The following is a 26,432-nucleotide window of genomic DNA, read 5'->3' as shown; positions in this document are numbered from 1 at the left end:
CAATAATACACATTCATGAACAAAACAAAAAACATCAGCGGCAGACCTGTGGGTGAAAACAGCACGTTGATGAGAAGTCGAAGGAGAATAGCAAGAACCGTGCAAACTAACAGGCGGGCCACAAACAGGCAAATAACAGGGCATTGCAACAGTTGTGTGCAGAACAGCATCTCGGAATGCACAACTCGTCGGTCCTTGTCACTGATGGGCTATTATAGCAGACAACCACACCGGGTTCCACTCCTATCAGCTAAAAACAAGAAGAAGTTGCTCCAGTGGGCATGTGATCACCAACACTGGAAAATTGAGGATTGGAAAATACTAGATTGGTGTACCTAATAAACTGGCCACTGAGTGTACCGCGTACTTCACCCATGCTCTACCAAAGTTTTCCAGCACACAGTGTTGAAGTACTACAGTAGCTATGTTTGTCTATTGTACTTCAACAATATGTAGACAAGTTGCTTAGGATTCAAACCTTCTCAAACAGCCTAATTCATACTCTGAGGGACAATGGACGTTACAGTGTCATGCAATTAAAATTATATACATAATATATACACTGCTCCAAAAAATAAAGGGAACACTTAAACAACACATCCTAGATCTGAATGAAAGAAATAATCTTATTAAATACTTTTTTCTTTACATAGTTGAATGTGCTGACAACAAAATCACACAAAAATAATCAATGGAAATCCAATTTATCAACCCATGGAGGTCTGGATTTGGAGTCACACTCAAAATTAAAGTGGAAAACCACACTACAGGCTGATCCAACTTTGATGTAATGTCCTTAAAACAAGTCAAAATGAGGCTCAGTAGTGTGTGTGGCCTCCACGTGCCTGTATGACCTCCCTACAACGCCTGGGCATGCTCCTGATGAGGTGGCGGATGGTCTCCTGAGAGATCTCCTCCCAGACCTGGACTAATGCATCCGCCAACTCCTGGACAGTCTGTGGTGCAACGTGGCGTTGGTGGATGGAGCGAGACATGATGTCCCAGATGTGCTCAATTGGATTCAGGTCTGGGGAACGGGCGGGCCAGTCCATAGCATCAATGCCTTCCTCTTGCAGGAACTGCTGACACACTCCAGCCACATGAGGTCTAGCATTGTCTTGCATTAGGAGGAACCCAGGGCCAACCGCACCAGCATATGGTTTCACAAGGGGTCTGAGGATCTCATCTCGGTACCTAATAGCAGTCAGGCTACCTCTGGCGAGCACATGGAGGGCTGTGCGGCCCCCCAAAGAAATGCCACCCCACACCATGACTGACCCACCGCCAAACCGGTCATGCTGGAGGATGTTGCAGGCAGCAGAATGTTCTCCACGGCGTCTCCAGACTCTGTCACGTCTGTCACATGCTCAGTGTGAACCTGCTTTCATCTGTGAAGAGCACAGGGCGCCAGTGGCGAATTTGCCAATCTTGGTGTTCTCTGGCAAATGCCAAACGTCCTGCACGGTGTTGGGCTGTAAGCACAACCCCCACCTGTGGACGTCGGGCCCTCATATCACCCTCATGGAGTCTGTTTCTGACCATTTGAGCAGACACATGCATATTTGTGGCCTGCTGGAGGTCATTTTGCAGGGCTCTGGCAGTGCTCCTCCTGCTCCTCCTTGCACAAAGGTGGAGGTAGCGGTCCTGCTGCTGGGTTGTTGCCCTCCTACGGCCTCCTCCACGTCTCCTGATGTACTGGCCTGTCTCCTGGTAGCGCCTCCATGCTCTGGACACTACGCTGACAGACACAGCAAACCTTCTTGCCACAGCTCGCATTGATGTGCCATCCTGGATGAGCTGCACTACCTGAGCCACTTGTGTGGGTTGTAGACTCCGTCTCATGCTACCACTAGAGTGAAAGCACTGCCAGCATTCAAAAGTGACCAAAACATCAGCCAGGAAGCATAGGAACTGAGAAGTGGTCTGTGGTCACCACCTGCTGAACCACTCCTTTATTGGGGGTGTTTTGCTTATTGCCTATAATTTCCACCTGTTGTCTATTCCATTTGCACAACAGCATGCGAAATGTAATGTCAATCAGTGTTGCTTCCTAAGTGGACAGTTTGATTTCACAGAAGTGTGATTGACTTGGAGTTACATTGTGTTGTTTAAGTGTTCCCTTTATTTTTTTGAGCAGTATATATATATAATACATACAGTTGAAGTCGGAAGTTTACATACACCTTAGCCAAATACATTTAAAGTTTTTCACAATTCCTGACATTTAATCTGAGTAAAAATTCCCTGTCTTAGGTCAGTTAGGATCACCACCTTATTTTAAGAATATGAAATGTCAGAATAATAATGATAATGATTTATTTCAGCTTTCATTTCTTTCATCACATTCCCAGTGGGTCAAAAGTTTACATACACTCAATTAGTATTTGGTAGCATTGCCTTTAAATTGTTTAACTTGGGTCAAACGTTTCGGGTAGCCTTCCACAAGCTTCCCACAATAAGTTGGGTGAATTTTGGCCCATTCCTCCTGACAGAGTTGGTGTAACTGAGTCAGGTTTGTAGGCCTCCTTACTCGCACATGCTTTTTCAGTTCTGCCCACAAATTTTCTGTAGGATTGAGGTCAGGGCTTTGTGATGGCCACTCCAATACCTTGACTTTGTTGTCCTTAAGCCATTTTGCCACAACTTTGGAAGTTCTGTATGCTTGGGGTCATTGTCCATTTGGAAGACCCATTTGCAACCAAACTGTAAGATCCCGACTGATGTCTTGAGATGTTGCTTCAATATATCCACATAATTTCCCTTCCTCATGAAGCCATCTATTTTGAGAAGTGCACCAATCCCTCCTGCAGCAAAGCACCCCCACAACATGATGCTGCCACCCCTGTACTTAACGGTTGGATGGTGTTCTTCGGCTTGCAAGCCTCCCCCTTTTTCCTCCAAACATAATCATGGTCATTATGGCCAAACAGTTCTATTTTTTTTCATCAGACCAGAGGACATTTCTTCAAAAAGTACGATCTTTGTCCCCATGTGCAGTTGCAAAACATAGTCTGGCTTTTTTTATGGCGGTTTTGGAGCAGTGGCTTCTTCCTTGCTGAGTGGCCTTTCAGGTTATGTCGATATAGGACTCGTTTTACTGTGGATATAGATACTTTTGTACTTGTTTCCTCCAGCATCTTCACAAGGTCCTGCACTTTTTGCACCAAAGTACGTTAATCTCTAGGAGACAGAACACGTCTCCTTCCTGAGCAGTATGACAGCTGCGTGGTCCCATGGTGTTTATACTTGCGCACTATTGTTTGTACAGATGAACGGGGTACCTTCAGGTGTTTGGAAATTGCTCCCAAGGATGAACCAGACTTGTGGAGGTCATGATGTGAAGCAAAGAGGCACTGTGTTTGAAGGTAGGCCTTGCAATACATCCACAGGTACACCTCCAATTGACTCAAATTATGTCAATAGCCTATCAGAAGCTTCTAAAGCCATGGCATCATTTTCTGGAATTTTCCAAGCTGTTTAAAGGCACAGTCAACTTAGTGTATGTAAACTTCTGACCCACTGGAATTGTGATACAGTGAATTATAAGTGAAATAATCTGTCTGTAAGCAATTGTTGGAAAAATTACTTGTGTCATCCACAAAGTAGATGTCCTAACCGACTTGCCAAAACTATACTTTGTTAACAAGAAATGTGTGGAGTGGTTTAAAAACGAGTTTTAATGACTCCAACCCAAGTGTGTAAACTTCCGACTTCAACTGTATAGACAGGTGCGTGCCTTTCTAAATCATGTCCAATCAACTGAATTGACCACAGGTGGACAATCAATAGTTAGAAACATCTTGTCACGCCCTGACTGTAGAGAGACGATTTATTTCCTCTATTTTGGTTAGGTCAAGGTGTGATGTGGGGTGGGCATTCTATGTTCTGTATTTCTTTGTTTGGCCGAGTATGGTTCCTAATCAGAGGCAGCTGTCTATCGTTGTCTCTGATTGGGAATCATACTTAGGCAGCCTTTCCCCACCTGTGTTTGTGGGTAATTATTATTTCTGTGAGTGTTTTGTGTTCGCCACAGTTGCGTCACGTTTCTTTCTGTTTAACTGTTTATTGTTTTGTTCGGTTTTTCTTCAAATAAAGAATGTAGAATTACCGGCACGCTGCGCTTTGGCTGATTTATGACAGGGAGTTTGAGGACAGTGAACGTGACAGAATTACCCACCACAAGAAGGCCAAGCAGTGTGCGCTTACTGGGAAGACGAGCTGGACCGGGGAGAATCAACAATGACGGAAACACGAGAGGCAGCCCCAAAATATCTTTTTGGGGGGGCACACTGGGAAATTGGCTAAGTCAGGGTGGAGACCTGAGCCAACTCCCCGTGCTTACCGTGGGGAGCGAGTGACTGAGCAAGCACCGTGTTATGCGGTGATGCGCACTGTGTCGCCAGTGCGCATTCACAGCCCGGTGCGCTCTGTGCCAGCGTGCTGCATTTGCCGGGCTAGAGTTAGCATTCAGCCAGGAAGGGTGGTGCCAACTCAGTGCTCCTGGTCTCCAGTGCGCCTCCTCTGTCCAGGATATCCTGCGCCAGCTTTACGCACTGTGACGCCAGTACGCCTGCACAGCCCAGTTCGTCCTGTGGCAGCGCCCTGCACTTGCCGGACTAAACTGAGCATCCAGCCAGGACGGGTTGTGCCAGCCATACGCTCTAGACCTCCAATGCGCCTCCACAGCCCAGTATATCCTGCGCCAGTTCTATGCACTGTGTTGCCAGTGCGCCTTCACAGCCCAGTTCGTCCTGTGCCAGCGAACTGCACTTGTCGGGCTAAAGTAAGCAGCCAGCCAGGACGGGTTGTGCCAGCCCTAAGCTCCAGACCTCCAGTGCGCCTCCACGGCCCAGTATACATTGTGCCTGCTCTGTGCACACGGTCTCCAGTGCGTCTCCCCAGTCCGGTGAGACCGGTTCCAGCTCAAAGCCTCCAGTGACGTCCCCCAGTCTTCAGCGGCGGTCTGCAGTTCGGAGTCTTCAGTGACGGTCTGCAGTCCAGAGTCTTCAGCGACGGTCTGCAGTCCCGAGTCTCCAGCGGCGGTCTGCAGTCCGGAGTCTTCAGCGGCGGTCTGCAGTCCGGAGTCTCCAGCGGCGGTCTGCAGTCCGGAGTCTCCAGCGGCAGTCTGCAGTCCGGAGTCTCCAGCGGTGGTCTGCAGTCCGGAGTCTCCAGCGGCAGTCTGCAGTCCGGAGTCTCCAGCGGCGGTCTGCAGTCCGGAGTCTCCAGCGGCAGTCTGCAGTCCGGAGTCTCCAGCGGTGGTCTGCAGTCAGGAGTCTCAAGGATGGTCAATGGAAACAGGATTCATCTGAGCTCACTTTCGAGTCTCATATCAAACGGTCTGAATACTTATGTAAATAAGGTATTTCTGTCTTTTTATTTTTTATACATTTGCAAAAATGTCTTAAAACCTGTTTTTGCTATGTCATTATGGGGTATTTTGTGCAGATTGATGAGGACATTTTTTTTATTTAATCCATTTTAGAATAAGGCTGTAATGTAACAAAATGTGGAAAAAGGCAAGGGCTCTGAATACTTTCCAAATGCAATGTATCTGATCCAAAATCTTGTTTAGGAGTAACACCTGTCCCAACCAGAGACTTAACGGGCTTGAGTGCTCCCACAAGAAGAAATTGCTTTTTCGATCTCAAATTTTTCTGTTTCAACTTAACCTTTCTCACGGCAGTAATGACAAACTGGCGGATACTAAAAACCTGCTTTCTGCTTTTCTTTATCTTTGGGCACTTTAGAAATGGACTGAAACCTTGCAGTAAGAGGAGACTTCTCTGTATTGCTTTTCGCGTATAGATAACAACTGGGTGCTTTGTTTGTAAAGGTAGTTTTATGTGTCAACACAAACTGATCTGCAAGAACTGCAGCTTTCTCAAGAGTGAGATCCTTGTGCTCATAAATGTAGGTAGCAACCCTTTCGTGAAGACAATTCTTGAACTGCTCGAGAAGTATGAAAGTCTTTAAATCCTCAATCCTCAAGGTCCTTGACCTCTTGAGAACCACACCCCCGACCAAAGAGACATGCTTGTTCCCTTGCGAACTCAACATGGCTTTGTGATTCTGTCTTTTCGTAATTCACAGAACTGTTGTCTGTATGCTTCTGTGACCAATTCGTATGCCCAAAGGATAGAAGCTTTAACAGTGTCATAATCTGAACTCTGGTCAAGATATAAAGCGACGTACACTTTCTGAGTTTTTCCAACAAGAACACTTTGGAGGAGCAGTGACCAAATATCTCCAACCATTTTAGGGATGTGGAAATCCAGTCAAACAGAGTAAAATATACAGCCACCTCATTTTCTTTGAAAGGCTGTTCCTATCAAGATCAAACTCTGTTGAGGGTGCAGAAGGGCCTGACTGGATTCGGAGTGCTTCCAGATCTATCTCCCTTTGTCGTGCTTCCAACTCCATCTCTTTTAATGAAATGGCATGTGCACGGTCTTCTTGTTCTTGTTCTAGTCTAGCTGCACGTTCTCGTTCTTTGGCTGCATGCTCAACTCTAATTTCTGTTGCTCGAATCTCTCCTCACGTTCTCTTTCCCTTTCCTTGTGCTCAAGCTTCAATTTCTGTTGATCCAATCCCTCCTCACATTCTCGTTCCTTGTCCTCAAGCTCTAATTTATGTTGATCCAATCCCTCCTCACATTCTCATTCCTTATGCTCTAGCTCTAATTTCTGTTTCTCCAACTTTGCCTTTAGTTTTAACTCTCACAGTTGCACGTACACAGGACTCACCTTACTACCCGTAGGACCCTTTTCATCAACCGCTCTCTACGGAAGGATGACCTCTTCCACCAAAGCAGTACCGATCAACTCTCACTACTGCTTTTGGATTGCCAGATGCCACCTTGATGTCATAATGCTTTGAAGTGACAAGCAGATTTGCCTTTGTACATTCATCTAGCATCTCCCATGTAGAGCTTTCCACAAATGCTTCCAACTTGAAGTCCATGGCTTTATTTTATTAGCCTGCGTGTTCATGCAACTTTCAAAATGATGCCACCTGTCACGACTTCCGCCAAAGTCGGTTCCTCTCCTTGTTCGGGCGGCGCTCGGCGGTCGGCGTTGCCGGTCTTCTAGCCATCATCGATCCACTTTTCATTTTTCATTTGTTTTGTCTTGTCTTCTCACACACCTGGTCTCAATTTCCCTCATTACATGTTCTGTATTTAACCCTCTGTTCCCCCCATGTCTTTGTGCGGAATTGTTTATTGTAAGTGCATGTGCACATTTTCTCTGGTGCGCGACGGGTTTTGTGCCCATTTGTTTGTGGTTCTGGTTACCGGTGGTTTTAATAATAAAACTGCTCCGTTGATTACCAAGTTTTGCTCTCCTGCGCCTGACTTCCCTGCCACCAGTTACACACTCCCTTACACCTCCAATCTTATATCCCCTCAAGGTGGATGTCATTGACAGAAACTCTATCCAAAAGTGTACTTTGAACACTCATATCTGTGCACAGCACCGCTTCAGAGTAGGTGACATACTCATGGGAAACAAGATCCCCGACGAGCCCCCATTTTGTTACGTTCCCTAGCAAGATAATCTAAAATGGCACTCAAACAGAAGAGAGAACTAACCAACAACCAAAACAAAACCAGTGGGGTTTTAGGAGGGGTTCTGAAAGACACTCATGGGGGTGTCCACTGAAAGTTGACTAGCAACAACAACTGGACCATAAGACACCCACCATGAGCGCCCACTAAATTTCCCCAAGAAGAGGCAAACAAAAGAAAATCCCACACCAAACTTAAAGACAGGAAGAAAATCAAGAAGGTGACGCAAAAGGAAATCAGATAAGGAATTGTCAAAAACAAAAAATCGTAAGCGCCAACTGAAGGTGTTAAGCCTCCGCATCTATCAAGACAACTGGAGCACTGGGCCAGCCACTCAATAGCCCACTAATGCAATTGCAACCAGCACAGGTGTAACACACACTGACTAATGAGGTGACACCAATCGGTGCGCCCTACCTGCTAACGAGCTATACATGCTAAAGTCCCACCTCAAAATATAAATGGAAAAACCAAAGCCATTAAAATCTTCTCAAATGACAGAAAGTGGCAACTGAAAAGGAGAAACGTTTACAACCTGTGCAACTTTTTGCATGTATTTGTACTGTATAGATGGCGTGCATCTGATGGATAGGGGGCACGATTTCTTCCTTGAGAATTTTAGAGCTGGTCTCTCCACCATTCTCTCTTCCGTAGTAGCAAGACGTGCACACTAGTACTAGTAGACGTCACACTCCCTGTACCTTGCCACTCAACAAAGCCTAACGAACCTAAAGGCTCTTTTAAGAGACACTTAATAAATTAAAATAAGTACACACCGTGTGTGTGTGTCGGGAAAGGGAGGGGGTTGTCAAAAACTATACATGATAGAGAATAGTCAAAATATCCCCTCCAATAGTCAAACCCAGGACCTTCAAATCCCAGGGCTGTGACTCCAACCATTACACTACGAACCCTATTATAGATACAGTTGAAGTCGGAAGTTTACATACACTTAGGTTGGAGTCATTAAAACTTGTTTTTCAACCACTCCACAAATGTCTTGTCAACAAACTATAGTTTTGGCAAGTCGGTTAGCACATCTACTTTGTGCATGACACAAGTAATTTTTCCAACAATTGTTTACAGACAGATTATTTCAGATATAATTCACAGTATCACAATTCCAGTGGGTCAGAAGTTTACATCCACTAAGTTGACTTTGCCTTTAAACAGCTTGGAAAATTCCAGAAAATTATGTCATGGCTTTAGAAGCTTCTGATAGGCTAATTGACATAATTTGAGTCAATAGGAGGTGTATCTGTGGATGTATTTCAAGGCCTACCTTCAAACTCAGTGCCTCTGCTTGACATCATGGGAAAATCAAAAGAAATCTGCCAAGACATCAGAAAAAAATGGTAGACCTCCACAAGTCTGGTTCATCCTTGGAAGGTGCCACGTTCATCTGTACAAACAATAGTGCGCAAGTATAAACACCATGGGACCACGCAGCTGTCATACCACTCAGGAAGGAGACGTGTTCTGTCTCCTAGAGATGAACGTACTTTGGTGCAAAAGGTGCAAATCAATCCCAGAACAACCGCAAAGGACGTTGTGAAGATGCTGGAGGAAACAGGTACAAAAGTATCTATATCCACAGTAAAATGAGTCCTATATCGACATAACCTGAAAGGCCGCTCAGCAAGAAGAAGCCACTGCTCCAAAACCGCCATAAAAAAGTCAGACTACGGTTTGCAACTGCACATGGGGACAAAGATGTTACTTTTTGGAGAAATGTCCTCTTGTCTGATGAAACAAAAATAGAACTGTTTGACCATAATGACCATCGTTATGTTTGAAGGAAAAAGGGGGAGGCTTTCAAGCCGAAGAACACCAAGCACGGGGGTGGCAGCATCATGTTGTGGGGGTGATTTGCTGCAGGAGGGACTGGTGCACTTCACAAAATAGATGGCATCATGATGAATTTAAAATTATGTGGATATATTGAAGCAACATCTCAAGACATCAGTCAGGAAGTTAAAGCTTGGTCGCAAATGGGTCTTCCAAATGGACAATGACCCCAAGCATACTTCCAAAGTTGTGGCAAAATAGCTTAAGGACAACAAAGTCAAGGTATTGGAGTGGCCATCACAAAGCACTGACCTCAATTTTCCTGACAAATATTTGTGGGCAGAACTGAAAAGGCGTGGGCGAGGAAGGAGGCCTACAAACCTGACTCAGTTACACCAGCTCAGCCAACAAGTGCTCAGCATACGTGGGAACTCCTTCAAGACTGTTTGAAAAGCATTCCAGGTGAAGCTGGTTGAGAGAATGCCAAGAGAGTGCAAAGCCGTCATCAAGGAAAAGGGTGGCTACTTTGAAGAATTTCAAATCTAAAATATATTTTGATTTGTTTAATACTTTTGTGGTTACTACATGATTCCATATCTGTTATTTCATAGTTTTGATGTCTTCACTATTATTCTACCATGTAGAAAATAGTAAAAATAAAGAAAAACCCTGGAATGAGTAGGTGTGTCCAAACATTTGACTGGTACTGTATACATATTTTTACTTTCACTTACTTAGCTAGCAAATGCAGCTAACTAGTTTAGTCTACTCAAACATCCAGTTCAAACGGATAAATTGCTATGTTAGTTAGCTGGCTATGGCTATCCAATACTGAAACTCTTCCAAGTCAAGGTAAGCTTTTGGTTTTATTCATTTATTGCCACTGGGGTCTGACAGTATAACTGCTAAACTGCTTGCTGTACACTGCAATGCATGATTGTAGCAGGTTTACTAACGCATTAGTTCTAGCTGTTACGTTGACTATGACGTTAATAGGACGTTAATATGTTGAAAACGATGTAGGCTGTGTGTAACGGTTAGCTGTTATGGTATGAAAGTCTGGATTGGAAAGGTTTTTTTGCCTGGTCACAGGCAGCTGTTATATTGTGCACTGAAGTCCACAAGCAAAGGAAAAAGGTGAGAGGAGGAGAGAATGTAGAAGCGAGAAGGATTTATATATACAACAAGCAAAGTGATCATGTGGTTTATACTGTACGTGGCTGCTAGTTCTGTGTTTGCTTGTGATCAGTGGTACATTCATTCCAGCCAATTCTGTACAAAAACATTTCTTAAACGGAAGCAAACGGAATGAAAGGGGGAAAAATATACCTGAATTTGTCCACTTGAAACTCTCATGTGCAACTGTTGGACTAATGATGACAACTTGCACATGCAAAGGTGTGCAAGGTGTAAATGAATGTGTCACTGTCTGTCACCTTGATTACTCTAATTTCTCTCGACCTGAGTTGTTAACTTTCATTCGTTGGCTACGTTGTAGCAACCTCATGATGGGTATAGGGAAAATGTGTGTATCATGTAGTAGCCTAAACCTATCAATGTTACATTCAGCTGGGTGAATGGAATATGAATGACAGTCATCCAATATGTTGTAATATAAATAAGGCCATGCTCATTAAAAAAAGTAATCCCTCATTTTAAACAGCACCGACTGCCACTGATAGGATTTTCTTCTGATCGCCTAACAGCCACACATCTGTTCTGTGCATAATTGTTTTAGTTTTTTAACCTTTATTTAAGTAGGCAAGTCAGTTAAGAACAAATTCTGATTTACAATGATGGCCTACACCGGCAAAACCCGGATGACGCTGGGCCAATTGTGTCGCTATGGGACTCCTAATCACAGCTGGTTATGATAGAGCCTGGATTCGAACCAGGGTGTCTGTAGTGACACCTCAAGCACCACCTTAGACCGCTGTGCCACTTGCGAGCCCCTGTGCATGCATTATAAATTAGCAGTGTTGCAGTTTTCCCAAAGTTTGGTGTATCTAACTGATTATAATAGCAGCCAAGAACATCCGCTAGCTTATCTGTTTGTGCTCTGATTACACAGAAGTGTCCCTGTGTAAGTGTTCATACCTACCTAGCTAGCTAGCTAACTTCCTTTTGCTTCTCACCCAACTGGTGATTTCTAGCTAGCTACAGCTGCTAGCCTTCTACTAGCTAGATTTTAATTTAACACTGAGCTTCAACCAATGCATACTATAGTCGCACCAACCAGCACAACTATAATAGAATAAAATAGTTCATAAAAGCTAAAGTCAGTAAATGACAAAAGAGTTGTGAATACATTAGTTGTATTTTTTTAAACAGCAGACTTTGTGTAACAGCAAGCATTGTGATTTATTTTTATTTTTTTACGCTGTGTTAAGTTTTGAAACAACTAGGATCACAGAGCTAAATTAGCACATTTCTAAAATCCATGTAAATTGAATATCAGCTTTGATAGAAAATGATGTCATTTCTTGGTTTTAAGCATTCTTTATGGTAATGGTATGAAATTATAAGATGATGTGAAAACATAAGTGAATAGGACCATTCCATTGTGGTCATTACACAATTAGGAACAAAGAAAGAATAATTTCATTTATTTGAGTTTACTACTGGAAAATCAATGGACCATAGTGCTGAAATGAGCCTGTGATTCTCATATGTTTACACTAAATAACAAAGTTACCCCTCATTTTCAACTAATGTTGTTTTTCAGGAAGGACTGTTTTTCCAATTAACTCGCAATGGACCAGATGCATTTACATTAGGATAATAACCCTCTCCAGTGTCAGTCCAAAGTCTGACCAACCAAGAGGCAATGCCATTCGATCTGTTTGCCAAATGTCTCTATATAAACCCCCTCTCTAATAACAGCAGACACTAGAAAGCTCATCTCACACCCAGAGAATATAAAGGTAAGAACATCATGTATTATATCTTATTGGTTGGTCTCATTGGTATAATGAGATGTGTTTATTTGCAATACTGTATGTTTTTTTATGTATATTCCGTGCTTATACATTGACAGATATTTACTGTAGATATTTAATATGCATGTTGAAATTGAAATTCTCTGCTCTTACCCATTGTAGAACATACTATTCATCGATGCATTCTGTCACAAGCCAAACCACATGAAATGTTCAAGTCCTTGTGGAAATGTGGACGTGAATAGAAAAGCTTGACGAGCCCCTTAAAGACAGGCCTGATGCAGGACAAGACGTATCAGTCTGTGATGTACGGAGATGACGCTACACAGATTTCTGAGCAAATTTTTGAGGTACGTAAAAAACTGACTCTCAATTATAGGCAATGTACATTTTATAGCATCATTTGTTTATAGAATATGAAGGCTATCATTTAAAAAAATATAGAAATATTTATTGTACTGTACATTTTTGATGAAACATATATTTTATTCTGGGTTTAGAGCAGATTCAAAATTATGAATAATCTGACTAAGAATTCAGTTTGTAGATGTGGTAGTGTAGACCATATCATAATAGAGTACTCTTCTGTACTGATGTTGCCACAGTGGGCTCTACAAGGTGACTCGGCAGCGTTGGAAAAGCACTCAGCCCACCTGGGTGTCCGTGACCATGCCAATGCTAGCCCTCTGCACTATGCCGCATCACACGGGCACATTAGCACCATACAGCTCATTGTGCAGTTGACTGGTCCAGATGGTAAGACTTACATATTTACTTATGTATTTATGTTAATATAATTATTATATTAATAAAACTTGAAGAAAAAAAAAAACAAATATTTGTGCAGTGGTACCACAGGTCATAAGGGAATATCTTCCTTATTGTCCCCACATTATCCCCAAAATCTTAATTTTTTTTAGCATTTTATCAATCATATATTATTGATGTATTGAAAATAAAAATCTCTATCTGTGACCTTGGTGAAGAACTGAGTGCCAGTGACGAGGAGGGCAACACGTCATTACACTGGGCTGTGCAGAGGACCCAGAGAGAGAGCTGTGCTTGCCTTCTGGACCTGGGAGCCAACCCAAACATCCTCAACCTCAGCCTCATGTCTCCCCTACACATGGCTGTCAGCCTCGGACACAACACTCTCATCGAGGTCCGTCCCCCACCTGACCCCCCCCCCATTCACCTCTACTCTAGTACACCGCAATTATAACACACCTCTATCCTTTAATACACCTCTATTATACTTCTGAACTTCTAGCTAGCTCACCTCTATGTAGGATGCTATTATTTATTCAGTCTAATAACATATATTATATGACATTAGGGGTGGCAGTTAGTCTAGTTTTTAGAGCGTTGTGCCAGTAACAGAAAGGTCGCTGGTTCGAATCCCAGGGCCGACAAGGTGAAAAATCTGTCATTGTGCCCTTGAGCAAGGCACTTAACCCTAATTGCTCCTGTAAGTTGCTCTGGATAAGAGTGTCTGCTAAATGACTAAAATGTAAGAAGAAAAGTCTAATGTATATGATACTATATTATATGCAATTGTGTTTTTCCACAGCTTTTACTGTCTCACAGCAACACAGATGTCAACCTGGAGGGAGACCTGGGGAACACACCTGTAATGTTGGCCTGCTGTGTTGATAACCATGAAGCTCTCCATCTACTTGTGTGTGAATATTGAATATATGGCCACTGTATAATTTTCTAATTGTTTGTTCTTGCATGTTTGAACAAGGAGACGTGCGTGATTAATTGTTCATTATTGGTGTCCTACATTCGTTTTTTTTGTAATGTAACTCCTACTAACTGCACTAATTTCACCTGCTGTTCTCAGTTTAAATACGGAGCCAGACTATGTCAACAGAACAAGCTGGGGCATTATCCCATTCACGCAGCAGCCTTTGCAGGGGCCAAAAAATCAATGCAGGTGGTTCTTCAGAAAGGTAAATAAGAAACATATGTCTCCGAGCCCCAATGTCCCTCCTACTGTACATATTGTTTTATATTTTGGTGATCAAACAATATTCATCCGATAATTCTTACTCACTCATTTTCTCTGCTGAAGGTGAGGAAATAGGTTACTCAATTGAAACGCACATCAACTATGTGGACAAATCCTTCAGTACTCCTCTTCATCTGGCCGTCCGCGGAGGCAACCTCGAGGTGATCAAACTCTGCATAGAACAGGGAGCTAAAATAGACCAACAACAGGTATTTCAACTGGTGATGAAGTTAAGAAGCTTTTGATATGTAAATAATCATTCAAACTGCACCTATAAATATCATATACCGTACACTCATGTGTCTGGATTTCAAAATCAAACACAAAAATAACTTTGGTTCTTCCTCAGACAAAAGCACATATATTTAGAAGGCTTCTGAGTCGTAAAAAATACCAATTAGAACCTTAATGATAATGTTCTTCTAATAGAAAACAATGTAAATATCACAGGCATTCATTTGAAAGGTTCTCAGAACTGAGATTCATACAATGTGGTACGGTAAGTAACAATAGGTTATTATGCATCCATAATCATCCACCCATAATTAGTACATTATCCGTTCATGTTACTCCCACGAGACATCGGAAGATGACCACTAAATCTAATCTGTAATCTGTAATATCCTGACATCATTTCAAATTGGTCTGATTGATTGTAATTTCTTTCTTTTTTTATGTAACCTTTATTTAACTAGGCGAGTCAATTAAGAACAAATTCTCTGTCATGTCTTTGTGCTTCGCTTTACAGTGTGACAAATCCACAGCCCTCCACTTTGCCTGCACCCAGGGAGCTACCGAGGCCGTCAAACTCATGCTATCGGCACATGATAGAGTCTGTGATGTCATCAATCTCACAGATGGCGCTTGCCAAACCCCACTGCATAAGTAAAATACTGTAGTGTACACCGTATGTATTTTCATTGGACAATGTTTTGGGGTAAAAATGATATAACGCTTTCTTACTTTTTTATCATGTTTTTCACCAACAGGACAACAATATTTGACCATGCTGAATTGGCTGAATACCTCATTTCAAAGGTAAACAGAACATGAAAAGAACCACCTGAAAGAGAACAGAATGAATATTTCCTGTGTTTCATAATCTTATCATATTCATATTTCTTCTTTGACAGGGCGGAGACATTAATGCCATTGACTGTAAGGGTCATACCCCACTGCTTTTGGCAACAAGTTGTAGCGCATGGAAAACAGTGAGCCTTCTTCTCACACATGGTAAGTTTCTCAAAGGAAGGCGTACATACCGTATGTCTAAATGTCTCCCACATTTAGTTTACACTATTGTATGGTTTGTGATAATCATGTTCATGATCTCCTATTTTAGGGGCTAATTTGAAAATCAAAGACAAACATGGCTGCAATTTCCTTCACCTTGCCATCTTGCAGCCTAAAGGTCTGACAAACCTTCCTCCAGAATTCGTAAAGGTAATATTCTATCATTCATCGACCTGACATAACTTTTAATAACAATGATGAAGCCTCCAAAATGACCACAAGGTCCATGTTCATTTTTAAGGCATAGTCATAAGTTCTCAATGTTGCAAAGATGAGCTCATATTTTTCTATTCTTGTGGGGATCTTGTAGGAAGATTTAGTGCATTACTGCCACCTATTGTAGAGAAGCTGAAACAAACGCAACACTGTTAGGCTTTGTATTGAAGGTAAAATATTGAGACAATGTATTTTCTAGTAACATGTAGAATCAAACAATTACTATTTACAAATCATTGTTCGGTCTAGAGGACAGTTTACACTTGGTTTGTTAAACTCCTGAGGTGACAAAGTTCTCATATCATCTGTTCCTACACAGTGCAGCAGTGTGAGAGAGCTCCTGGATGCAGAGGACAATGAGGGTTGTACTCCCATGCACTATGCCTGCAGACTGGGCATTCCAGAGTCAGTGAAGAACATGCTCAGACTGAACGTCTCACTGGACCAGAAGTCTAAGCAGAAGAAATCTGCACTGCATTTCGCAGCCGAGTGAGTTACTTCTGAATAAATTCAACCCTATAAACCTTTAATACATGACTGACCAGTTGAATTACCTTTAAAGCAGCGATCAGCAGTAAAAACGCTAACAAAGCAGCCTCTCCATCCCTGGTTTGGTAAAAAGCTGAGGGATGGGGCTGGAGAAATGTAATCGCTCTCAAATTCATAGACCGAGGAATGGATGCAAGGATTGAGCATCTATGATATCAACATTATAGTTTTAACCATGTTTTGGGGCTATATAGTGTTTGTTTACATTTTCTTTGTTTACAAACATTGGAGTAAAACAAGCTTATATTTTGCATTCTGATGGGGTACGACAGTTGACCTAAGCTCATAAGTTATATTCTTCAAGAATCAGTGGGTACATATCATGAATGTATAAGTCCAAGAATGGATGTATATATATTATAGAATATTTGTCTTTGCTAACATTTTCATGAGCAATCTTTTCTATTCCAGGTATGGGAGAATAAACACCTGCCACAGACTCCTGGAGAGCATGACCAACACCAGACTGCTGAATGAGGGAGATGAGAGGGGAATGACCCCCCTCCACCTGGCGTCCCGTGGCGGCCATGTTATAGTGGTGGACCTGCTGCTGCGGAAAGGAACGCTGTTCCACAGGTACAGTACTTCAGACCTGCTACACACACACCATTGTTACCCTCATCAGCACCTGTAGAGGTCCCCAACCTCAATTACACTACGGTCTGTTGAGTGAAAACCAGGGTCTCTATCCTTTTACTACTTTTCCCATTTTTTGAATCAGCTGCGGTAGTAATGAATGTTTACTGTATGCCATTGCAGTGATTATAAAGGTTGGACATGTCTACATCATGCTGCAGCAGAGGGATATACCCAGACCATGATCATACTCCTGGCCTCAAATATCAAACTGCTGGACAAAACAGATGAAGACAGGGTTTGGTTTCTCTCATTTTCTACATTCCCTTACCCTGAGGTGGGCTCATCTTCACATTCCCTTACCCTGAGGTGTGCTCATCTTCACATTCCCTTACCCTGAGGTGGGCTCATCTTCACATTCCCTTACCCTGAGGTGTGCTCATCTTCACATTCCCTTACCCTGAGGTGGGCTCATCTTCACATTCCCTTACCCTGAGGTGGGCTCATCTTCACATTCCCTTACCCTGAGGTGGGCTCATCTTCACATTCCCTTACCCTGAGGTGGGCTCATCCTTGTCTTTTTCCTTTTTATTTTGCTTAAGGGTTGTAAGATGTCTGTGTTGAAATACAGAGGAAGTATTCCACTTATATAGATATCATTCTTCTTTGTAAAAAAGTTAATTTAAATGTTATAGTTGCAGGTACATACAATCCTCTGTTCTAATTTCAAAGTGCTATGTTTTACTGTTGGTGCAGAACACAGCGTTACATCTGGCTGCCAGAGAGGGCCATGCGGCTGCAGTGACACTGCTCCTGGACAGAGGGGCCCAGATAACGCTCAACAAGAGTGATGCCTCCTTCCTCCACGAAGCTGTTCTCAACGGCAGGAAAGAAGCAGCCATCGCTGTCATCCACAATGAGAGGTTGGTCCAATGTTGTAAAATACAGTGGATTCTTATTCTCGTAACTACTTACAGTATGTGCCGTTATGATGCTTTGACAGTACAGTGATGTGTTTGACGATTGGTATTGAGTTGAATTGCATGACAATGTCATGTTGACATGTACAATATAACCTGCTTGTTTCAGATGTGCTGAGGCTATGCTATTGTTCGAAGTGAAGTCAACTAAGCGATGCGTTGTCATGGACATGATAGAGTTCCTGCCAGAGTCATTCAAGGTTAGTTGTATCCAACAAACTATGCATGAAGGAAACTATCATAAAGGAAATGGATACAAATCTCTCCCATTTCCCAGTCAATGTTGCAACGGTGCAGTGTTTCTCCACAGCATCTTTTGGACACTTGTGTAAAGGAGTCAGATGATGACATTAATAGTAACAACTACTCTGTAAGTCTGTTCTCTCTATTCTACATCTGATATTACTTATTTAAAACTCAGATTCATTATTGCTTAATCAAATTCAAAAAACGTTCCAGTTAGGGTATGTGTTGTAATGTAATCCTTTTTTTTTATATATACAACAGATCGAGTACACTTTTAGATGGCTACAAGCTCCCATGCATGTCATTAAGCTTGCAAAAGCAGACAAAAGCGTCGACTTCCAGCCTCTCACTGCTCTGAACGTGAGTATCCACTGTAATACTGTAGACTGAACTTCACAGTTTTCAAACATGGTATTTTGCTCCAGAGTTATGGGCAATGAAGTTACCCCAACTAACATTTTAAAACAAAACAGTACCGTATCAGGTACAGGTCATAGGTGTATTTGTCATTCCCACAACACAACATTGCTGGATAAAGGAAAGGAAAACATAATTATCTGATGTGTTGTCAAAGTCTGTGTATTGTTTTTTTTTTTTACTAGTACATGGTGAAATTTAACCGCATTGAGCTTTTGACCCATCCTGTCTGCAAGAAGTATCTGGAAATGAAATGGTGAGTGACAATTCTAGACTGGATATACCTGTATATAATGTATGAACGTTAGCATCTTACTACTGTCTCCAACACTGTAAATATTGGCACCATCAAATGAAAGGTCGTGTATGCCATGCTACCGAATATAGTAGGTCATATACAAAATATATGTTAATGCATAGTCACCTGCGAATACTCACCATATAGTTCATTTGATCTGTTTAGGAATGCCTATGGTATGAAAGTGCACCTGCTAAATCTGGCCATCTACTCACTTGGTCTGGGGCCTCTGACACACATCATTCATACTCTGAAGCCTATCCTCAACACCAATGTCACCAATACCACGTCACCACCATCATCATCATCATCATCATCATCATCATCCGTCAGCATGGTGACCACATCCCTTGACGAGGTGCAGTTTAAGATCTGATTACATCCACAACAAGACATTAGACGTATTTTGAAGTGTATGTGTCTCACACGCCAGTTCAATAATAACTTCTTCATCTTGACAGCAATGCTTCATAATCACCACATGCATGTTCCTGATTCTTGCCATGAGTCTGTACGCAGTTGGCAAGGAGCTTGTGCAGATAGTTCAGCAGGTAATCATAGACATCTAATGCTGTTCTAAATACTGTAGCCCTAAGCCATGATATGTGATTTATCTGGTAGTGCGATTCAACATGATGTCAAATATATTGTAGCGACGTGAACCCAACACCTGGCGACCTTGTCAAGGGGTTTGGATATCTTTGCTTAATGGCTAAGGTGTTGGGTTGACAGTTGCTGGACCGGGGTTCGAGTCCCAGTCAGTGCTACCCCCTGGAATTTGCAACAATATTGAAAAATAAATGAATGTAATTTGTTTCTATTCAAGGGTTCAAAGTACTTCTATGATGTGACCAATGCATTGGACTGGGGTGCTGCCATCAGTTCTCTGTTGTTTGTGATCCCTTTACTGATGGACCTGAAGGACACATGGCATTGGGAGGCTGGGGTAGTGGCAGTTCTTCTATCCTGGATCAACTTTCTCCTCTATTTCCAACGGTATGGAGACTGAAAGTTATTTTTGACATAAAACAGTGTAGGTTTACTGAGACCCATCTTTGAAGTAACATTTATATAAATTGATGAAATAAATGTTTTGATCAACAAAAGCAATTTTAACAAATACAATTACTCTTGGTCCACAGGTTTGAACGTGTTGGGATCTACGTGGTGATGTTTTTAGAGATTGCAAAAACTCTTATAAGCATCATTGTGCTCTTCTTCTTCCTGCTGCTGGCCTTTGCCTTGGCGTTCTATGCCCTGATGCTAGATCATGTATGTTTACAGGACCATATAGATATACAAATGTGATGATTGAACATTGTATTGTGTCTGTGAAAATCTGTTTAAAATGGCAGCTAACTTGTATCTGTACTTGTATAACGCATTCTTACAATTACTTTATACATTGTTGTTCCCAGAAACATTTTGAAAATAGAGCTAGCATACCGCTAGTAATCATGCAAACATTTGTCATGATGGTTGGAGAACTCAACTACCAAGAAAATGTCCTGAAGCCATTTCTGGGAGGGATTCTGCCGTTCCCATATTTGACCTACTGCATTTTTGTTATGTTCACCTTTGCTGTGCCCATTCTCCTCATTAACCTAATGGTAAGTGCTGAAATCCTACATGAAGCCATTTCCCTATACTCCCTTTATAAACAACTGATGCTTCATTACAACTACATGACTGTGTGACAGATTGGCTTGGCTGTTGGTGACATAGCAGAGGTACAGGCAAATGCTGAGCTGAAGCAAATTGGAATGCAGGTGTGTTTTGATTTCTTTGTTGTGCTTTTTCAAACTCATAAAGCATTTTCAAAATCTTCACTGGTGATTGACTGGCAGGATCTTAAAGTAAGACATACAGTGTGTGAAAAAATATTTCCACCCTTTCTGATTTTCTCTATTTTTGAATCTTTTTTTATACTGAATATTATCCAATCTTAAACCAAAACCTAATATTAGACAAAGGGAAGCTGAGGTTACAAATAACAAAAAAAAAGTATACTTATTTTCTTTATTTAATTAACAAAGTTATGCAACACCAAATTCCACTGTGTGAAAAAGTAATTGCTCCCTTACACTCAATACCTGGTTGTGCCACCTTTAGCTGCAATGACTACAACCAAATACTTCCTGTAGTTGTTAATCAGTCTCTCATATCGCTGTGGAGGAATTTTGACCCACTCTTGCATGCAGAACTGCTTTAACTCAGTGACATTTGTGGGTTTTCAAGCATGAACTGCTCGTTTCAAGTCCTGACACATAAATAGAGAAAATCAGAAAGGGGGCAAATACTTTTTCACGGGACTGTATATTATAAATCATTATTCAACAGATTGAGCTTCACACTAGTCTGGAAGAGAAGATGCCGTACTGGTTAATGAAGAGGATTGATCGGACCTCGCTCACTGAGTACCCTAACAGAGCCTGTGACGGAAAGGTATGTCCCTTCTACAAGTGGTCATTTTTTCCCAAGAATATGTTGCTAACTGTCATTTGAATGTTTGTATAAAATTGAAGGGCTTTCAAACTAAAGAACAGAACAAATATTTTGAGATCTTCTCAAAGGACTTTCTTTAGTTTATATATTGATGATCTATAACATTTTTGAATCACTTAGTTTAAAGGATTGTTTAAATCAACTAATATTCCACATGGAAATATTCATGGAGAGACATGGATGTTTCCCAAGCCCATCATTTGGTATTTGGTATGGGAGGCGCTTGGTAAACGACATAGTCATGAATAGTTTGAATCTCCTTTAACAGAGAGAAATGTTATTTTCAATGCTGGGTATGGCGCATGAGAGAACCACTCTCAACCTCACCTCCCATCCACCTACACATATGGAACAGGAAATCAGTAAACAGAAGTACAGGTAAGTACTTAGTTCACACCAGTTGTTTGTTTGACCTTATTTAAATACAACAGCAGAGCAATACACTACAAGTATTAACATTCAAATGTTTATCTGCATTTAGTTTATCAGTATTAAAACATGTATGAGTATTTAGTGCATTCTGTAAATGTTTTATTAAGTGCTTCCACTCTACACTCTTTTTGAGACTATTCAAATAGATCATGTATTCATTCTCCAGGTTGAAGGAAATGTCTAATATTATTGAGAAGCAGCACAACCTTCTGAAGCTGATCGTTCAGAAGATGGAGATCAGTTCAGAGGCAGAAGAGCACGACGGTCCTCAGCTGTTCCAGGGCTACAGGGACAAGCCCCTCCCCTGTCAGAGCAAATGGAACCCTCTGCTGAGGGCACTGGCAGCCAGGAAGTAACATCTATCACATATATTATCATGGGCTGTTTCCTACTAAATGCACTGTACACAAAACCAGGGGTCGGATTAAGAAGGAATGTCGGGGTATGGTATCACCATTGTTAACAAAAGAAGACTTGGTGCATCCTCCTTGATTTTGACTATTATTAATACACATAACCCCCCCACACACACACAACTACCACCACCCTTAAAACTTATCACAATTTGACCCCTGCACATCACCCATCCAATATTGCAGTTAAACTAATTGACATAGTGTTCCTTTAGTAATGCACATTACAGTATGTAAGGAAACACAAGTGTCACGATTTAAAATCATTTCAATTGTAATTTGCATGGTTTTCTGAATCATTTGGTCAAATATAACCACATGGGGATGTTTGCTCTTGGTATTTTCGAATGGTCATAAGATAGGATATATACTAGAAAAGAAGTCAGGATTATGCATTTATAGTATGTGTGCATGCTTGATAAAGAGCTTTGATCACCCCATATTTAAGTGTCCTTCAAACAATATTACTTGTTAAGGGTGTATTAATGACATGTTGTTTATGTAGCTGACTAGAAGGACAAGGATCTGATGTGTATAGTGAATCCATTATGTTTTTCTCTTTTTGGCATCCTCTGTGGGCTCGGGCATGGGTTTCTTCCTCTTGTTTTCACTGTGTCCTGGAGAGAAATACATTTTTAAAAAGGACAGCTTATTTGAATGTCAATCCAATGAGTCCAGGACCCGTATTCACAAAGCGTCTCAGAGTAGATGTGCTGATCTAGGATCAGGTCTCTCCTTGTCTTATTCATCATGATTTAAAAGGCAAAAGGCTTTGTGAACACAGGCCCAGAACTACAGTATGAAAACTATTGATAACACATTATTCCACTTTGTTTGAGAATTGAATGCCTACACACGTTCTCCAATCAATGAATCTTGTAAGTAAAACTGTACTACTGTACTATTACGGTAATGTTTGGGGTCATGTATTAAAACGGGTTCTAACCTGAAGCAGGGCTCCTTCCCTCCTCTCTGTCTGGATTGGGACTGTGGGAGGAAGTCTGGGAGGAAGTCTTTACATGATGATGAGGAGGACGGGAAACAGGGGACCGGGAGGCGTGTGCACTAGAGGAGTGTGCAGTAACAGTTTGTCTGCACTCCTCCTGTTGGACTGCGGCATTAGGCTTTGTCCCTGGAGAGAGGAATGGGGGTGTTGTAAGTACCAGTTACCTCCTACAGTACATACAGTCTTCAATAGGAAACCCTTCAATGGATTTCCATGCATGGATCAGGACAGACATGGAAATGAATGAACCGAAACAGGTGCAACCATCGATGGATAATGTTGAACTGGACAGTTAATTGAAAAATGCATAAAAAGGGACAGTGGCGGAGACGTTGTAAAATGCTGCAAAATCTTGAACAGGCCGTATTGTAGTGAACGTTGTGGCTTATTCAATAAACTGCATTATTTTGGGGCATGGAAACACAGAAGAGAGATACATGCTGTATCGTGTGTGTAAGAGAGAAAGAGATCAGTCTGTTGTTCTATATTGCATCTTTTTTTTTTTTTATCTGCAACAACAATAAATATTTCCCTGTAAAGAATAATCCCCAGTGCCGGCACTGGGCATAAGCGTTTGTTTTTAGGAATTTACTGAGTTAGAATACAAGGTGTAATTTCAAAATGTGGTAGTGCATCAGCAGTTTTTCTCTTGTATTGTAATGTCAGTCACTCAATTCAGCTTAAAAAGTAAAAAAATAATAATAATTGGGTGAATTAGTCTAGCCAGCTATCTACACCTTGAAGTAATCATGGCCAAATTACTGACCAGGCACACCCAGGACATGTGCCCAGGGACCCTGACCTCCAGGCGGCCCCACTCTCACTCAAGATATCATATGAACATGGCATAAGTCATGGCAAAATGTGTAGAATTGCAGGAAATTTGCTTAACATTTTTTTGGGGAAAATGATCTTTAAAACTGCAACATTGTCTCTGTACCCCGTAGGAAAATGTGTAGAATTGCAGTAAATGTACTTAGAAAAATAACAAATAATTCTCTCCGCCGTCAACAGGGGGACCAAGAAAACGTTTTTAGCCGCAAGGTGGGGGGGCACCTAAACCAAATCTCGTTTGGGCCCCCAAAAAGCTAGGGCTGGCCCTGGCCTGAAATGTAAAAATGGGGAGTTGATAATCTCACAGAGATACATGTGAATGAGGCTAAACAATAAATGCATGGAACTTTGTCAAGTTGCCTTTACCCAAACTACAATACATTGATTATGGTCCTAGTAGCTCTCATGCTACTTTATTATGGACTCAGCTGACCCATTGATATCATGCACATGGAAATAATATCCCCCACCGACTATGCCTTCACACCACAAAGATAAGTAAATGACAAGACGAAGCCATTTCAAGCAAAAGACTAAAGAGAGAACACACGTAGAAAGATCTCTAGAAGATAGAAAGCACGTTCATGCAGTTAGTACAGTAGCATGCACACACACAGAGTGACCTATCCTCCGTAATTAAAGCAGCATTTAGCAACTCATGACGATGAATTGCTTGTTCTGTTAAAAGAAAGCGCACACCACGCCACCCAAGACTGTTCGTCCCATCCCCAAAAAGGATGAAATTCATATTTATTGATTTTAAATTGTTTTACAAAGTACACAAAATTCGTTGTATATTCATATATAATTTATATAATGAATCATTAATTTGTGCATGGTTATGCAATAATAACATTAAGACTGAGGAACATTTATTGGCATACATGCTGAAATGAACAAAAAAACAAAATACACTCGTATTAGAACAAATAAAATAGCATATTAACACTTTCTACACGCATTTTACAAAAGAAATGTTACTAACAAAGGTTAGACAAGCAATCAGGTCGTAAACAGGGTTTTAAAGCAAGGGTTAAGTTTTCCAGTTCAACACTCATATTAATGTCCAGACGAAAAAGCCAAGTCATGCTTTATCTAAATGCACAATGCGTTCCTTGTCCAAAACACTATCGAAGGCAATAAGCCCATGGAGACTGCAATAGAGCGAAGAAGTGCATACAGAAAGACAGTACAAACAAAAGTTGTCCGGTCCTAACTTACCCAAACGCAAGTAAAAACACACCATCCTAAGCCAAATTGTTGACAGCTCCAATTCATAAATACATTAACAAAATGAATAGAACATTTTATTTTCCTAACGGACACCTTGACCTACAAATGCTAACAAGGGAAAAACAAAAAGTACATACATCCAAACAATGGTATAACATTGTTTTTTAAGCTCAAGTTTGTGCTGGCAATGCTCCAGGAGATTACTTGTTATCCAGTCGCAGTAGTTGTTCCTTACCATTGATGGTTAGAGATCTTAACTGTCCGTCTTCTTCCACCTCTACTCGTTCCTGTCCATTCTCCACAATTCTAAAGTATGGGGGAATTTAAGATACATTTTAGTGTTCCTTTTCTAAATCAATGCACTTCTAAAAGAACCAATGGTAAAGGATACACTTTATCATCAGATGCTATCTAGCCTAATTGCAACTAGCCATCTACTGTTCTTTCCCCCCTTGAAACTATCACAATTAAAGACAAAAAAAATATCAACTTCACTGTGTGGTTAAGAGAGCTACTACTAATCTAAAGTACCTTTTTGTTGTGATTTTCCTGCCGTTGATGAATTTGGTGGAGGTTGACACAGAGCGGAAGTTGCCCATCCCACCACCTCCACCTCCACCCACCCCCACCGCCAAAGGAGGTAGAGAAGGCGGTGAAGCCGCCGTGGCCGCCGCCTCCTCCCAGATGACCCATGTGGCCCATCTGACCCATGTGGCCCATCTGACCCATGTGACCCATCTGACCCATGTGACCCATCTGACCCATGTGTCCAAAAGAGGTAAAGCCTGTCAGAGAACAGAGAGATGGCATTCACTCATGGATCCAGAACAAACATATCTAAATGCTCTGGATTGATAGCTGTAGGGGAGAGAGGGGTAAGTTGTGCCAAAGAATTAGTGGAGCCACCCCTTGTTTCTAGGAAATCATACAGAAAAATGAACCATGTGACCACATATTTAGGAAAGGGTCATCATGGAGTCTGAAGGAAGAACCACATGAAAAAAAGTGGTAAGCAAGTTAGGTCCAAAAAGTAGATTTTCAAAAGTCAAATAAATGTAGTGTGTTGTAGGTTTCATGATGTTTTTATCTAAACCAAAGTAGATAATTTTAAGACCGTTTTACACATCAG

The 26,432-nt window shown here is 41.5% G+C and overlaps 2 protein-coding genes across 2 annotated transcripts in view; one reads left to right on the top strand and one right to left on the bottom strand.

Annotated features, from left to right (window-relative positions):
- The first annotated feature begins 10,322 nt into the window (after positions 1–10,322).
- Positions 10,323–23,181, top strand: LOC106599327 (transient receptor potential cation channel subfamily A member 1). The gene is made up of 29 exons (XM_014190500.2): positions 10,323–10,489; positions 12,078–12,276; positions 12,454–12,641; positions 12,897–13,047; positions 13,278–13,453; positions 13,862–13,969; positions 14,138–14,246; positions 14,369–14,514; positions 15,054–15,190; positions 15,295–15,343; positions 15,439–15,538; positions 15,648–15,748; positions 16,134–16,303; positions 16,775–16,939; positions 17,123–17,237; positions 17,696–17,862; positions 18,029–18,119; positions 18,230–18,289; positions 18,427–18,525; positions 18,768–18,838; positions 19,046–19,238; positions 19,342–19,431; positions 19,707–19,876; positions 20,023–20,152; positions 20,299–20,490; positions 20,581–20,649; positions 21,221–21,325; positions 21,654–21,763; positions 21,984–23,181. Exons 3-29 carry the CDS (start codon positions 12,570–12,572, stop codon positions 22,171–22,173), a joined length of 3,336 nt encoding a protein of 1,111 aa, XP_014045975.2. The 5' UTR covers positions 10,323–10,489; positions 12,078–12,276; positions 12,454–12,569; the 3' UTR covers positions 22,174–23,181.
- dnjb6 (DnaJ homolog subfamily B member 6) overlaps positions 21,900–26,432 on the bottom strand; it is a 17,580-nt gene continuing 13,047 nt past the window's right edge. Inside the window, 5 exon segments of the mRNA NM_001140136.1 lie at positions 21,900–22,847; positions 23,177–23,362; positions 25,539–25,609; positions 25,835–25,921; positions 25,923–26,088. Of these exon segments, the coding sequence (NP_001133608.1) occupies positions 22,777–22,847; positions 23,177–23,362; positions 25,539–25,609; positions 25,835–25,921; positions 25,923–26,088 (581 nt within the window). The 3' untranslated portion in view covers positions 21,900–22,776.

The sequence above is a fragment of the Salmo salar genome, chromosome ssa03 (assembly GCF_905237065.1).
Source record: "Salmo salar chromosome ssa03, Ssal_v3.1, whole genome shotgun sequence".
NCBI classification, from domain to species: Eukaryota; Metazoa; Chordata; class Actinopteri; order Salmoniformes; family Salmonidae; genus Salmo; species Salmo salar.
The sequence above is the reverse complement of the archived record's forward strand: the minus strand, read 5'-3'. Positions and strand labels throughout refer to the sequence as shown.

Coding starts and splice junctions, on each gene's coding strand:
- LOC106599327 (XM_014190500.2), top strand. CDS start 12,570: ATGCAGGACAAGACGTATCAGTCTGTGATGTACGGAGATGACGCTACA. Junction 18,526..18,767: donor AGCCTCTCACTGCTCTGAAC/GTGAGTATCCAC, acceptor TTTTTTTACTAG/TACATGGTGAAATTTAACCG. Junction 19,877..20,022: donor TTTCTCCTCTATTTCCAACG/GTATGGAGACTG, acceptor CTTGGTCCACAG/GTTTGAACGTGTTGGGATCT.